Consider the following 14,386-nt stretch of genomic DNA (forward strand, 5'->3'; position numbering starts at 1 on the left):
TCGGAATGCCCATTGGAGCACCGCCGGCTTGTCGGCGGTGCTCCCGCGGTCCACCAACCCGGCGGTCATTGACCGCCGCGGTTGGAATGAGGGCCTATGTGTTAAACCATTGTAGTGATTATGCTTTCCCCTTGGCTCGTGTTTACCTATGGAGCCGGATCCTAAATGTGGGACAGTAAGCCAATGTACTTCTGTTCCAGACACTACCACTAAGCATGATAACACTGTGAGTTCACTGCGTGCCACCTTTATTACATGTGTGCACTTATTGATTTGACATACAATTGATGTGAGATGTATGCCTTCTTGTTTGTTTTTCCAACAGGTTGACCCTTACATTAGACTAGCCTGACATGCAGCCTTTTTGTAGTAAGTGACTGAAGTTCAATGTGACTGACAGTTTGTGACACATTGAGGTCTTGAGATTTAATCAATAGGAGAAGTGTTTAGTTGAGTTTTTTGGTCCTGATGAAGTGTTGATGGATCTATTTGGACCGTTTAGACACAAAACATGTTGACCCTGTCTCCAGGGGTTTAAGGCAGTCCCTTATCCCCTGCCTTCACTTGTATTATGAGAGTGTCTGAGCATTATCTCATTCCCCACACTCCCTTATATGTTTTTATTGCTTTGGCCATCACCCTATCCTGATCATTAAAATTTGGTGTCCTGTCCGGGTTTTGAGCCTCCTTTGTCTCTCTCTCCTTCTTTCTGTAGTGCCTATAGGTGGGCATTGATCTCTCTATGTTTGTTTCATCACGGCACAGTGCTACCGAGAAAAGATCTCCGGCAAAGAGCCCCCTTACAGGGGTGCCCGTCAGACATTGCAGCGCCGGTCTGACAAGGAGCTTGCCCGATGATGAAGCATGACATCCAATTGGGTGTGTGAGGGCACTTGCTTCTAGCATGAGGGTTGCCCTGTGTTCTTCTTTTCTCTGGGGAACAGTGTATTTTGTATTTATATTACTTTGACTCTCATCATGTTTCAGAAACCGTACAGGTTTGGGGACTGTGCTCTCTCAAAAACAGGACAATGATGAATGGCCTCCAGTGGCATATGCTAGTTGCGCCCTAACAGATCCGCGAGCAGTGTTATTCTCACATTGAGAAGAAAGCCATTGTGGTCCACTGGGGGTGATGTCATTTTCACCTGTATCTTTACGGCTATCCGTTTACAGTTTACATAGACCACAAGCCACTAATCTCTCTCTTCACAGGATCATCATCAAAACCACCTCCCAGGACTAAGAAATGGATCCTGCAACTACAGGAATACCATTTCACAATGATGTATCATCCAGGATCTGAAAACCCAGCTGATTATCTCTCTAGCCACATGAGGCCAGCCTCTGCCAGTGAAGAATCAGATGCTGAAGATGTGGAGTAGTATGTGAGGTTGGTGGAAGAGTGATCATGGCCTCTCTGGATGACACTGTAGTTGCTATCTAGTCAGATGACCGCCTTTAGTTAGCCATATCAGCGGTGGCTTCCAGATCATGGCACACCCTCACTCAACATGACTATCATCAAACAGATGATGGCAGGTTGACATTGTCATCACTACATAATGTCTGGGATGAACTAGGGTTCTCTCCTGAAGGGTGTCTATTAGGAGGTCCTCGATTGGTAAATCTGGCATTAGTGCAAAAACAGGTGGTTGATCTAGCCTATTCCACACATCAAGGTGTGGTGAAGAGGAAGTGTAGGTTCTGATGCACAGTCTGGTTCCCTGGTACAGATGACCGGGTGGAAAGTACTGTGAGACAATGTTCCATGTGCCAAGCCGCTGGCCCAGCCAATCCACCAGCACCTGAATCTATTTCTCTCATTTCTTGGCACTGATAAAGTGCAGATATTGGTATCCTGCCCAACTGCCAACACATGTTGGTAATAATAGATGACTTACCCGAAAGTTGAGATTCTAGAGTTGATGATAGCTGACCAGACCATACCCCAGGTGGAAGCGATTGTGGCAACTTATGGTCTGTTGGATGAACTCAGAACTGACCATGGCCCACCTTTTTCTAGTCAGGAGTTTGCTGAGTACCTTGCTTCACAATGCTCCATATATATACAAAGTTGGATTAAAAAGTTAAATAGGAACAATTTAAAAAACATCATACAATATTAAGAATAAAAAATTATGAAATCTCTTAGTCCTTGCCCTATAACCCACATATTTACCTATCACTGATGTTGTAAAAGGCGAGTGCGAATATGCCATGCAGCCACAAGTAACTTGCTAACTGCATGTATCAGTACAATGGAAGTGTCGCTCTTTAAAATCCTAAGGGCAATAACATATTGTCTAATGCCCAAATTCTGACATACTGGGCTGATCTTCTAGCGTCATGGAAAAGCATATGCTGTGCAAAAAAACAAAAGGTGTTCAACCGATTCTGGGACATCGTTACAGCCTGGACATAGGTTGTGTACTGACAATGCCCTCCAACTACTACTGAAAGACATTAACGGTAAACACCCATAGCAAAAACAGGCACACAGGCTCTTTCCTAGGGGATCGGGGATGAGATCTAAAAAAGGTTCATACTGGGGGTACCACTTAAAGTCGAGGAATTGGTTAGTCAACCACCCATGGGACGTGCCAAGGATATAGTTATTCCTAACGTGAGACCAGTAGGCTATTTTTAATGTTTATTTCTGGGCCTTCCCTAAGTCCTGTGGGTTCTCCCAATAACCCCTAAGACCCAAAGTCCGGAACCAGTTTGACACATGCCCAAACCATGGGATAGAAGTTATATTAGGTCTTTTTAAAAGGTCAAGAAGTGAGTCCCTATAAATAGTAAGCTCTGGGGTGGTCCAAATCCTCACCCAAAAAAGTAGCGGTCTTAATGCTAACGAATCTGAGATAAGATTAAAGCCAAGATCCAGAAAGATAGGAATCAAAGGAGTGCTGCCTGGGCATGCAAATAGTGCTCTGGCATTGTCTGTGATATTTTCACTCACAGACAATTTGGGAGCTTTGCAGAATCCCCACACCTCAGCACCATAGATCTTAATAGCCGGAGAAACGGCTTCCATGGCAGTACTTTTATGTAGGAGTAAAATGGCACCTGATCTATGTTGGAGGAGAGACACATTTTTACTGATCTGATCTTCCCAATTTAAATTATTGGAAATCCTCACGCCCGAGTAGTCTATCAAGCTGAATTTATCCAGAGGAAAACCAGCTATGGTAATACTGCATCTCGTCGCTGGCCCTGGGCTAAACACCATTAGTTTGGTTTTGCTGAATTTCAGTTCCAACCCACGGTCTGCACTGAAGGCTGTAAACTTATTAACCAGAATCTGGAGCCCCATTGGAGTCTTAGAGATGAGGAGGGAGTCATCCGCAAAGAGTAGTTTAGGGATGTTTTGGGCATTTAGGGAGGGAGCATCGTTCTGGCAGTGAGACACAGCTTGAACCACCTCATTTACATATAAAGTAAATAGTGTTGGTGCCAGGACACAGCCTTGGTGAACCCCCCGCTGGATGGCAATATGGTCTGTTAATTCCCCATGATTACCCCATCTCACCTGAGCATATGTACCCTCGTGTAGTCGCTGTAAAAGATGAATTATGTTTCCTGGAATACCTATTTTGTTTAAAACACCCCATAGTTTCTCTCTAGGTAGCATATCAAAAGCAGACCGAAGATCCACAAAAACAACATATAAATTTAGTTTAGCAAGGGTTACATATTTTCAATAGATCAGTGTCAACCTAAAAACTTGATCCACTGTACTAGTTTTGGAGCGGAAACTGGCCTGGAGTGGCATGCTCACTTGATAAGCATCAGCCCAATCCAACAACCTATCCAAAAGTTATTTTGCAAAGATATTTTGGGAGATTACCAATAAGGCTGATGGGTCTGTAGTTAGCAGGGGAACTCACTTCACCTTTCTTATAAATGGGTATTATTTCAGCCCCTTTCCAAGTACTGGGCATTGGGCCCCCAGCTGCTATTGCATTTGATATCATATTGATATAACTGGACCAGATTACTGGCTCGGACTTATATAAGTCCCACGGTATCTTATCTGGATTTGAAGCTTTAGAAGATTTTAGGGAATCAATTGCAGCAATAGTTTCCCCCAAGGTGAAGACAATGTGATCATCGTAGTTACAAATGTCCATTCCTAGGTCGTCTGACAATAAATAAGTTTTAGCCAGCTGCTGGGGGAAGGAATCGTGGGTTGATGATTCGTAGGTTGAAGAATTGCAGAATGGAGCATAAATGTAGTAAAGTGGTCCACCCAGCTCTCTGGTTGAATATGAGTATGAATTGTACTCCTACCCTCTTTATGTCTATTGGAAAGTAACTTCCAAAAAGTCACATTATCAATGTGTCTAGTTGCATCAAGCAGATTCTGCCAGATTGAATCTTCCCAGCTTTTCTTTGCCTGTACTATAGTCCTATTATATGCTAGTCTGGCTGTTCCAATCCCCCCCTGAGAACGAGACACAACAGCTAACTTTAATGCTAATTTAGCCCTAGAGCAATCCTCATTAAACCACTCACTTGTTTTATATGTGACAGCAGTTTGCTTGGTGGTAATCTTTTTATAGAAGACATTCTGTAATTCATGTACCAGTGTCTCGTGGATACAGAGAATTGGGATATTTCCGACCTCATGCTCTTCATAATTAGCCATGGCATCAACAAACAATTTATTGATCTCCTTGATCAAGTTCCGATTGGTCATCACTTTTGGCCAGCTAACAGGCTTATAATTATTGGCCACAAGTGGCTCTGGGACCATAGCATGGTAAGTATTCTGAAACCTCCTAAGTTCACCACTGCATAAAGTAAGGAGCAAGGATCAACCCTCATATCTTCCAACATCAGCCACATCCTAACATCCACTAGGATATAGTCAATAACACAAGTAGGTTGGCCGTGCTTAATGGTGGGGGTGATGCTTGGATCGGAGCGCCTGCGACCGTTACAAGCCCGAAGCCCACACTTGAAACACAATGTCAGCTGGAGGGTGACACAGGAGCAAGTACACACTTGTTCGCTCGCCAGTTGTGGAATGCCCCAATGGTCATCCTCTTCAGCTGTTAGATCGCTATTTATAGCAGAGGGTTCAAATGTACAATTCATATCCCATGCAACCACAAGTTTAGTGGAGAAATGTAAGGTATCCGTGAATTTGATTAGTTGAGCCAAGGTCTGACACTCTATCCCCAGTGACACTGACCTTACATATGCATTGATTACTATTACCTTAAGACCTCGATTGAATTCAAGCTGGACACCCAGTATCAGGGGAATCTATTTTTAGTGTTGAATGATCGGACTGCAATTTCTTGTTTAATAATATCAATAGACCCCCCTTAGCTCAACCAGTGCCCCCATCTGCAGGTTGGGCCGCCACACAATAGGATGAAAAATCATCCAGGAAGACTGGGCCCTCGGCCCAAGTCTCCTAGAATATGCATACATCCTGCTTGCTAATGTAGGTGGCCCACTCGGGATCCAGCAATCTACTACCCAGCCCGGCCAGATTCCAGGACTTGATAGATAGTTCAGAATTATTTTCCAAAGCTCTAAACCCAGGATACTGAACTTTCCTGCAATCTACAAACTCATCTAACACCCTACGCCTACCCACAGAGACCAAAACTGGGGTTGATGGATAGGAATCAGTGGATAGTCAGTCAACATCTGGTAGTGTGTGGGGATTATTTGCTGCTAAAGCCAGGGCATGATTTTGGCTATGATCGCACTTCCCATCCACTAGACCCTTACAAATTGTGGGTGGACTAATGGCGAGTGCAAAAAGTTTGAGTCTAATACCAACCCCTCCTGAGATTCCTAAGATGACAAGTACGCAGTTCAAAGACAATGAGATTATCCACTAGCAGCTTGTCGACAAGACACATAGAAATAAAATCGAAATTTGAGCCTGGCTGGCTGTGTCTTCCCACCTCTAAAATATCTCCTAGGCCAATAGGTGACCTTGTTTATCAGAGAATCCTGTGTTTCCAAGGACTCTGGTGTCAACTTTGGTACCTCTGTCATGTATATGGTGCCTCCAATTCTCCCTATATCTTGGGCCTGTTTCTTAGGTGTTAGCCATCTCGCTTCAGGCTGTTGTAAGGCAGCACAAGAAGGCAGTGGCTGTGTGCAAGGCAAGGCAGCCTGGGGTATGAAGTCCCACCCTAGGCAACAGCAGCGTGACCCAGTGAGCTTTCCTTGCAGCAGCACGTCCCACGCTGCAAAGACCGGTGGTGCTTTAGTAGCGCCAGTCAGGCGGCAGTGGCTGTGTGCAAGGCAGCCTGGGGGACGTAGTCCCACCCCAGGCAACAGCAGTGTGACCCGGTGAGCTTTCCCTGCAGCGGCACGTGTTTGTCAGTAATTTTACTTAAGTCTGACAGCGACATTGTTACATACACAGAGCCCCATGGCTCCACAGTGGGAGCCTGACCTGCATTGAGGACAGAGCTGGGTGCTTTTTCAAGGGAGGGGCTCACTGTCGCTTCTGGGTGCCAGCAGGATCTTTTGCAGTCACAAGCCGGCATGGAATTCAGCACGCCTGGGATAAGTTGATGGAACGCCAGCGCTCACTGATCCGAGAGATACCCTGGCTTTCCGAGCTGTCAAGTTCCACCTCCAAACAGGGTCCCCCAGCGCAGAGCTGACAGCAGTGTATCCAGGGTCAGGATCAGGGATGGACAGAGCTGCTTTACAGAAAGACAGGAGGGTGGCGACAGACCTTCCAAGGAAAATCACTCCCTGCTGGCTGCAAGCGAAAGATGAAGCAGAATGTTTTATGCAAACTTTAAATAAAGTCCTGAGAATTGCATTGGCTAATGGTGAGAACATGAAGAGCTCACTGCATGCCATCCTTCAGGACTACCGTTTCACTCCACATGCCACCAGTGGAGTTTCCCCGAGTACATTGTGTAGAAATCAGTGTTTTATTATATAAACAGCATCCATGTTACCCCCAACAAGAGGAGCACATGCTGGGATCATCATGGAAACGCTGTGAACTGTGACTGAGATGCAGCCCAGCTGACTTCATACTGTGAAGGAAGATAGCCTGTACACTTACAGCGGCTGTCTGACACCTTAGAGTAAGACTAAGACATGAGGGTTGGACTATCCTAATTGATCTGTCACAGGGTGTGCTCTCTTCAGTATAGGTGCTAGAGGCAGATAGAGATAGAGTAACATTAGTAACACATTGTTGTATTTTTCACCATTCTCATGATGTTGATAATAGTAATGTGTCTTGACAAGAATACAATAATTTCAATAAATGTTTTGAAAATGCACTTTTGTATCTTTCTTGTGTATAACTTAGGCATGCAAGAGTAATACAATGATAGGGTTAGATCTGTTTCCACAAATTCCTTGGGAATCAAAGTGGTCATGTTTGAGGTTACATATAACATCTACTACACTGGGCAGGCTATGGGCTTGGACGTGGTACTGTGAGCTAGCCTAACAAAAGAAATCAGCATTTACTGATGATATATGTTGCAGCCCCCATGACACGATTCTGCCCTCCTGCTCCTTGACCCGCTTGAGCAGGGGACATCAGAACAAAGGATTTCTTGTAAGAGGTAAGAGGTAATTGATGATGAACAGCATCCTTTCTTGACTTCCTGCTCTGCCTTTAGGCGTGAACCTTTTGTAGGCTGCTTGCGGCGGTTGCAATTGAGAGTATTGCGGACGCAATTGCTGTGAGGTAGAGAATAGAAGGGGTACCAATATTATTGATAACCTCCCCTCCTTCCCTATAAGATGGAAAAGCTCATTCTCTGGTACCCCCAAAGGGCAACTTCCTGAATTGAAGAGTCCTCAGCAATTTAGCTATATCTGTGTCCATATTTAAGGTTTGTAAGGCATCGAATGGAAGATCCAATTTTTTGTTTTGTACCTAATGGCTAACCAAGGGAGCTTTGAGCCATCCTTGCCTCCAGAGTATGGCAGAACCTGCAAGCTGTCTAAATGCAGTAATGGTTGACGAGTTTGGAAGGATCATCACCAAGACAACCATGTGTTCCGTCAGTTGTTGTTGGTCTGACCATCGTCAATGACCGTCATTAGGGAAATCTTCAGCGTCAACAGTATAGTTGTACATGCCGGGAGAAGTGGTGGACAGCATGGAGATAGTGCCTGTAGTTGCCGTTGTTAATCTGCTGTGTAGTTCTTTGTCACAAATGACACAGACAACAAGGTTTTCGTTGGTGGTGGGACTCTCATCCACGATCTGTCAGCCGATGGGGCCGAAGAAGGTTTTTTTAAATGAATGACGAATCTGAAGCGAAAGTGGAAGTTGTTCAGAGGATGATTTTTTAAGCTTTTCTGAAGAGGCAGATGGCCCTTTTTTCTCCTTTTGTTTGAAGTTAAGCTTATATTCCTGAGGAGATTTTGAAGGACTGCGGGCTTTGTAAGATCCATGAGTGGTCTTTTTTTAGGCTTTTTAGGCTGTTCACAGGAGGAGCGAGAATGGGGTGATCTCTCCCTTCTATGTGATCTCCTTTAGAGCACAGAGGAGTCCTTGCTGTGAGACCCAGACACAGGCTCCTTCCTAGTTTTGAGCTTCTGGAGACAAATCAGCTGCCTTCCTTCTCTGTCTTTCAAAGTCTTTGTAGAAAAGGTACGACATACCTTAAAGTCTTTAGCTGTATGATCTGGATAAAGGCAAAAAAATGCAGTCCCAATGAGGATCATCGAAATGAAGTCTTTTGTTACCACAGGCACTTCAGAGCCTGAAGAGACTTTTCTTCTCCTTATTTGACATGATGAGATCAGAGATGAAGTCAGATTTGTAGCAAAAAAGCAGTATGGGGCAAAGGTAAATTCTCCCAAAGCACAGAAATGTTGAGAAATTCTTTGAAATATATATCAATGTTGGTATGACTGAGCAGTGCTCAGTGGAGACTCCCTAACATGTTGTTCGGTTGAAAATCTGAGGGACTGGAGGGTCTCACAGGAGTGTTCAAGAGGGCAAAGCAGCCTGATTGGCTGAAACCCCGGATTGGTCTCTTTGTCAGATTGACTATGATATGTTACAAATGGAAGGTCCTAGGGCCTTCATACCCCATTCATCCTGACGACGGGGATTGATTCAGAATTTCTGACACATCTGTGAAAAAGGTTCCCATGGAGTTCTGTATTGTAAATCCATTAGGGGATGTGCACCTGGCACAAGAACTCTTACACATCGATGATGATGTATCAGTTTTTGAAAATGAGGCCCAGGGTCTGCTTTAAGTATTTAATGTCTGTATCACTATTTGTTTTTAAGTTGTGACCTTTCCTTTTTTCAGGCAAACAGTTACTGAGATGTATTGATTATCTTTGCCAAGTAAAAAGTGAAAGAAGTGCTCATGTCTTTCACAATATTTGCTGAAATACAGTCTATGAAATGTCACAATGGCTTGTGATCTAAAATACATATTTCCCAGGTTAGTGACACCTACTGCAAATTGTTCAGGTAATTGCACATTTGTTGAAGAAGGCATCTGAAACAATGGTCTGTCTTGTAGGGATGAGAATACGACAGGTTTGTACTGTTCTTTTGTGTTATGTTATTCTTGGCAAATCAAGGGTTAGGGCATGAGAGGAATGAGTGGAGTAAAGGAGCAATAATTTGCATCTGTTAAGGGAGTAATCAACAAATCACATTTTCTGCAATGAAAATACTGAGTCAAATGTATTCCTAACATAGCTTTAAGAGTTGTGACATTGCAAACTTACCTGCTCCTGTAGTGGTGTCTGGTATGTCCGGTATCCTTGTAGAACTGGTGCTATTTACAGATACACTCTCAGTTGTGATGCTGATAGTTGTTTTCAATGGTGCAATACTTGCTGTTGTGTTCACTGGTTGGATCCCTAATGTTGTAGTCACAAGGGTAGTGCCTAGTGTTCTTTTCACAGGAGTAGTTTCTAATGTTGTGTTCACTGTTGTGGTTCCTAAAACATCAGACTCTACTGTAGTGGATATTGTTGAATTCATTGGTGCTGTACTATCTATTACTGGAATGGTTTCTAATGCTTTACTGACTAATGTGTCTCCTAATATTGTGGTCATTGTTGTGCTCACTGGCATTGGTGTGTTTTCTAATGGTGTGTTCACTGCTGTGGTTCCAAATGCTGTGCTCACTTGTGGGGAGCCTTCTGTTGTACTTACTGGGATCGTGCCTAATGTTGTTATCACTGGACTGGTCTCTAATGTTATGTTCTCTACTGCAGTTCCTGATGTTGTTGTAACAATTGCAGTGCTCCTTGGTGTGATATCTCTTGCTGTCACTAGTGTTTTTGCAAATGTTGTGTTCACTGCTGTGGTTCCTAAAACTGTAAACATTGCTGTAGAAGCTACCGGTGTCTTCACCTGTGCTGTACCTTCTGTTGCCACTGAAATGGTTCCTAAAACTACAGACTCTGCTGTAGTAGGTAGTGTTGTATTCACTGGTGCTGTACCTTCTGTTGCCACTGAAATGGTTCCTAATGTTTTGATGACTGGTGTGGCTCTTAGTAGTGTGCTCCCTAATGAAGTAGCTACTGGTATTGTCATTGGTGTGGTTTCTAATTTTGTGTTCACTGCTGTGCTTCCAAATCCTGTGGTCACTTTTGGGGGGCCTACTGTTGTGCTTAGTGGTGTTCTGCCTACTGTTGTTATCAGTAGAGTGGTCTCTAATGCTATGTTCACAGGTTCGGTTCCTAATGTTGTGGTGACAATTGCAGTGTTCACTGGTGTGATACCTTTTGATGTCACTGGTGTGGTTTCTAATGTTGTGTTCACTTCTGTGGTTCCAAATGCTGTGGTTACTTGTGGGGAGCCTTCTATTGTGTTGAGTTGGACCGTGCTTACTGTTATCTCTGGACTGGTCTCTATTGTTATGTTCTCTGGTGTGGTTCCTAATGTTGTGATTGTTGCAATGTTCACTACTGTGATACCTTCTGTTGTAATAGATGGGGATGGAAATGTTCTGTTCACTGATGTGGTTGCTAAAACTACAGATTTTGCTGTAGTGGCTACTGTTGTATTCACTGTTGTTGTTCCTTCTGTTGTCACTGGAATGGTTTCTAATGTATTTTTCGTTGGTGTCGTTCCTAATGTTGTGTTTTTTGTTTTGCTCACTAATGCAGTTACTACTGGCATTGTCATTGGTGTGGGTTCTAATGTTGTGTTCACTGCTGTAGTTCCAAATGACGTGGGCACTTGTGGAGGTCCCTCTGTTGTGCTTAATGGGGCTGCGCTTACTGTTGCTATCAGTGGACTGGTCTCTAATGCTATGTTCACAGGTTCGGTTCCTAATGTCTTGGTGACAATTGCAGTGTTCACTGGTGTGATACTTTTTGATGTCACTGTTGTGGTTTCTAATGTTGTGTTCACTTCTGTGGTTCCAAATGCTGTGGTTACTTGTGGGGATCCTACTATTGCGTTGAGTGGGACCGTGCTTACTGTTATCTCTGGACTGGTCTCTATTGTTATGTCCTCTGGTGTGGTTCCTAATGTTGTGATTGTTGCAATGTTCACTACTGTGATACCTTCTGTTGTAATAGATGGGGATGGAAATGTTCTGTTCACTGCTCTGGTTGCTAAAACTACAGATTTTGCTGTAGTGGCTACTGTTGTATTCACTGTTGCTGTACCTTCTGTTGTCACTGAAATGGTTTCTAATGTATTTTTCACTGGTGTCGTTCCTAATATTGTGTTTTTTGTTTTTCTCACTAATGCAGTTACTACTGGCATTGTCATTGATGTGGGTTCTAACGTTGTGTTCACTGCTCTAGTTCCAAATGACGTGGGCACTTGTGGAGGTCCTTCTGTTGTGCTTAATGGGGCTGCGCTTACTGTTGTTATCACTGGAGTGGTCTCTAATGTTATATTCTCTGGTGCAGTTCCTAATGTTGTGGTGCCTATTTCAGTGTTCACTGGTGTGATACCTTTTGCTGTCTTTGGTGTGGTTTCTAATGTTGTGTTCACTGCTGTGATTCCTAATGTTGTGGTACCTAGTTTAGTGCCTACTGTTGCTGCCACTGATGTTGTATTTAATGTTGTGGTTCTTGATGTTGTAGCCAATGCTATGGTGTCTATTGTTGTGTTTAATGAATCAATGCTTACTGTTGCTTCCATTGGTTTGATTCCTAATGTTATATTCACTGGTGTCGTTTCTAATGGTGTCATCACTAGCATTGGACCTACACTTTCTGTCACTGGTATACTTACTAATGTTGTATTCACTGTTGTGGTTCCTAATGTTGAAGTCTCTGTAGTGGTGCCTACTGTTGGGATTTGTTGTGCTGTGCCTGCTGCTCTTGTCGGTGGAGTACTTCCTAAAGTTGCATTAAATGGCATAGTTCCTACTGTTGCAGTGACTACAGTTGTGCTCTCTATTTTTGTTGTCAGTGGCATGCTTCCTATTGATGTATTTACTGCTGTGGTTCCTGGTACTGTAGTCTCTACTGTAAGCACTGGTGACGTGGTTCCTAATGTTAAGGTCTTTGTTGTGATATCTAGAGCTGTGTTCAATGGTGTCGCACCTTCTGTGGTTGTCACTGGTGTGCTTCCTAATGTTATGTTAATTGCTGTGGGTCCTAATGTCTTGTTTAGTGTTATGCTCTCTTCCATGGTACTGACTTTTGTAGTCTCTGCAATCAGAGGTAATGTTGAGGCCCAGGATGGAATAATTGAAATAAATGTAGTAGCGCTTCCTGTTGTAGCCTCTCTTGTGGTGTACAGTGTTGTAGTCTCATGTGTGCTGCCTGTGGTCTCTAGTACTGTGCTTATCATTGAAGTCTTTGCTGTGGCGGCCACTCCTGCAGTCTCAACCTTGGAGTTTATTGATGAAAATTGTTCTGTGGCACTCACGACTGTAGTCTCTGTCGTGGTTGCTGCTGTTGGAGTTCTTTCTGTGGTGGTTAAATTAGCATTCTCTGCTGTAATGTTTACTGTCGGATTATCACCTGTGGCGCCTATAGTTGGAGTCTTTTCTGGGGTGTCTTCTCCTGTAGCCTCTGAGGTGATGTCTTCAGTTGTTTTGTCTCTGAGGATTGCTGTTGAAGACTGTGCTATAGTGTCTGCTGTTGGAGCTGCTTGTGTGGTGCCTGCTCTTGAAGCGCCTGATGTGGTTTCAGTTGTTTGATTATCTTCTGTTCTGCTTTCTGTTAGATTCTCTGCTGTGGTATCTACTGTTGAAGATATGGTGACTAGTGGGATGTCTGCTTGTGTAGTCTCCACTGTGGTGTGTAATAATGTATCTGCTACAATGTCTCCCCCGTTGATCTCTTTTGTGATATTTACCATTGCAGTCTCTGCTGTTGACCCTATTTTTGTGGTTTCTTCTACGATGCTAGCCTTTGTGGCTTCTGCAGTGCTTTCTACTGACATGTATGAATGTGATGTCACAATTCCTGATGAATTTGGTGCAGTGTCTTTTGTTGCACTCTCCACGGGGGCCTCTGTGAAGTGCGTTCTTGGAGTGATGCTGAGTATCGTAGCTGTGGTTATGTCCGTGTTCACATAGGGTAGGTTGGTTGCTGTCTCTGATACCACCAAGGGCATTGTAACTGTTGAAAATAAAATATATATATATTTAGTACTGCTCAAATCCTCATATTACCATGTTTGCAGCACTAGCATATGTATTTACAAAAATAACAAAGAAAATAGTTGCAAGGAAGATTACAATCAGAAGGTGCCCAAACCATGACAAATAGTAAACAAGGCATTTGATTTATACAGTCTCAGTGGCAGCAAATTCAAGTTTGACATAATAAAAGGCAAAATAAAAATAAACAGTTACAACCTAAAGCTTCAGATTAGGATTAATGTGGAAATGAGTGGAGTTCTAGCCGGAATTTTCACACAGAATTCCTGCTATTACAGCTTTATAGACCCATAGCCGGCTATACTGGCCCTTAAAGGCCGCTCCGAGCCAAGCGCTGAAGTGTGTCTTTAATGCCCTGGTATAGCACAGCTACAGGGGGCTAAATTGCTATTAGAATATCCAGGACCCATGAGGGAGGAATCTCTTACTTGAGAAATTAAAGGCAGCAGAGACCATGGGGGTTCAAATCCTCCGAGGACCGATGTCCTTGTTTCATAGCGCTTGTGTGAATGTTCATTTGTTAACAGTCGCGCCCAGGGCCACAGCTATTAATTGTTGATCTTACATAGCAACTATGTGAAAGCAGACTGTCAGGAGCTGAGCAACATTCATCCCTCTCTCCTTCTGAAGCCCTAGTGACACCGAGCTGGTAGAGGGAAGGGTGAAGGATCCCAGTAGTCTGTTGCATGGCCTCTGCCTTTTGCTTTCCCATGCCCAATCCATATATTTCAGAGAGGCAGGGTAAAGATAAAGGCCGAGGACATTACGACATTCTAATGTTGAGAGCTTAGACCGATTCGAGCTTACAT

General features: G+C 43.7%; 1 protein-coding gene across 2 annotated transcripts in view; it reads right to left on the reverse strand.

Moving 5' to 3' along the window:
* Positions 1-14,386, reverse strand: part of LOC138299201 (mucin-2-like) — a 278,248-nt gene that overhangs the window by 132,047 nt on the left and 131,815 nt on the right. The window contains exon 2 of one of the 2 annotated variants that reach the window (XM_069237310.1): positions 12,934-13,536. In XM_069237310.1, the coding sequence (XP_069093411.1) occupies positions 12,934-13,536 (603 nt within the window). Of the gene's footprint in view, positions 1-9,720; positions 13,537-14,386 lie in introns of both variants that reach the window. The other variant, XM_069237309.1, reaches the window with a different exon arrangement.

This window comes from Pleurodeles waltl, chromosome 6 (assembly GCF_031143425.1).
Source record: "Pleurodeles waltl isolate 20211129_DDA chromosome 6, aPleWal1.hap1.20221129, whole genome shotgun sequence".
Lineage (NCBI taxonomy): Eukaryota > Metazoa > Chordata > Amphibia > Caudata > Salamandridae > Pleurodeles > Pleurodeles waltl.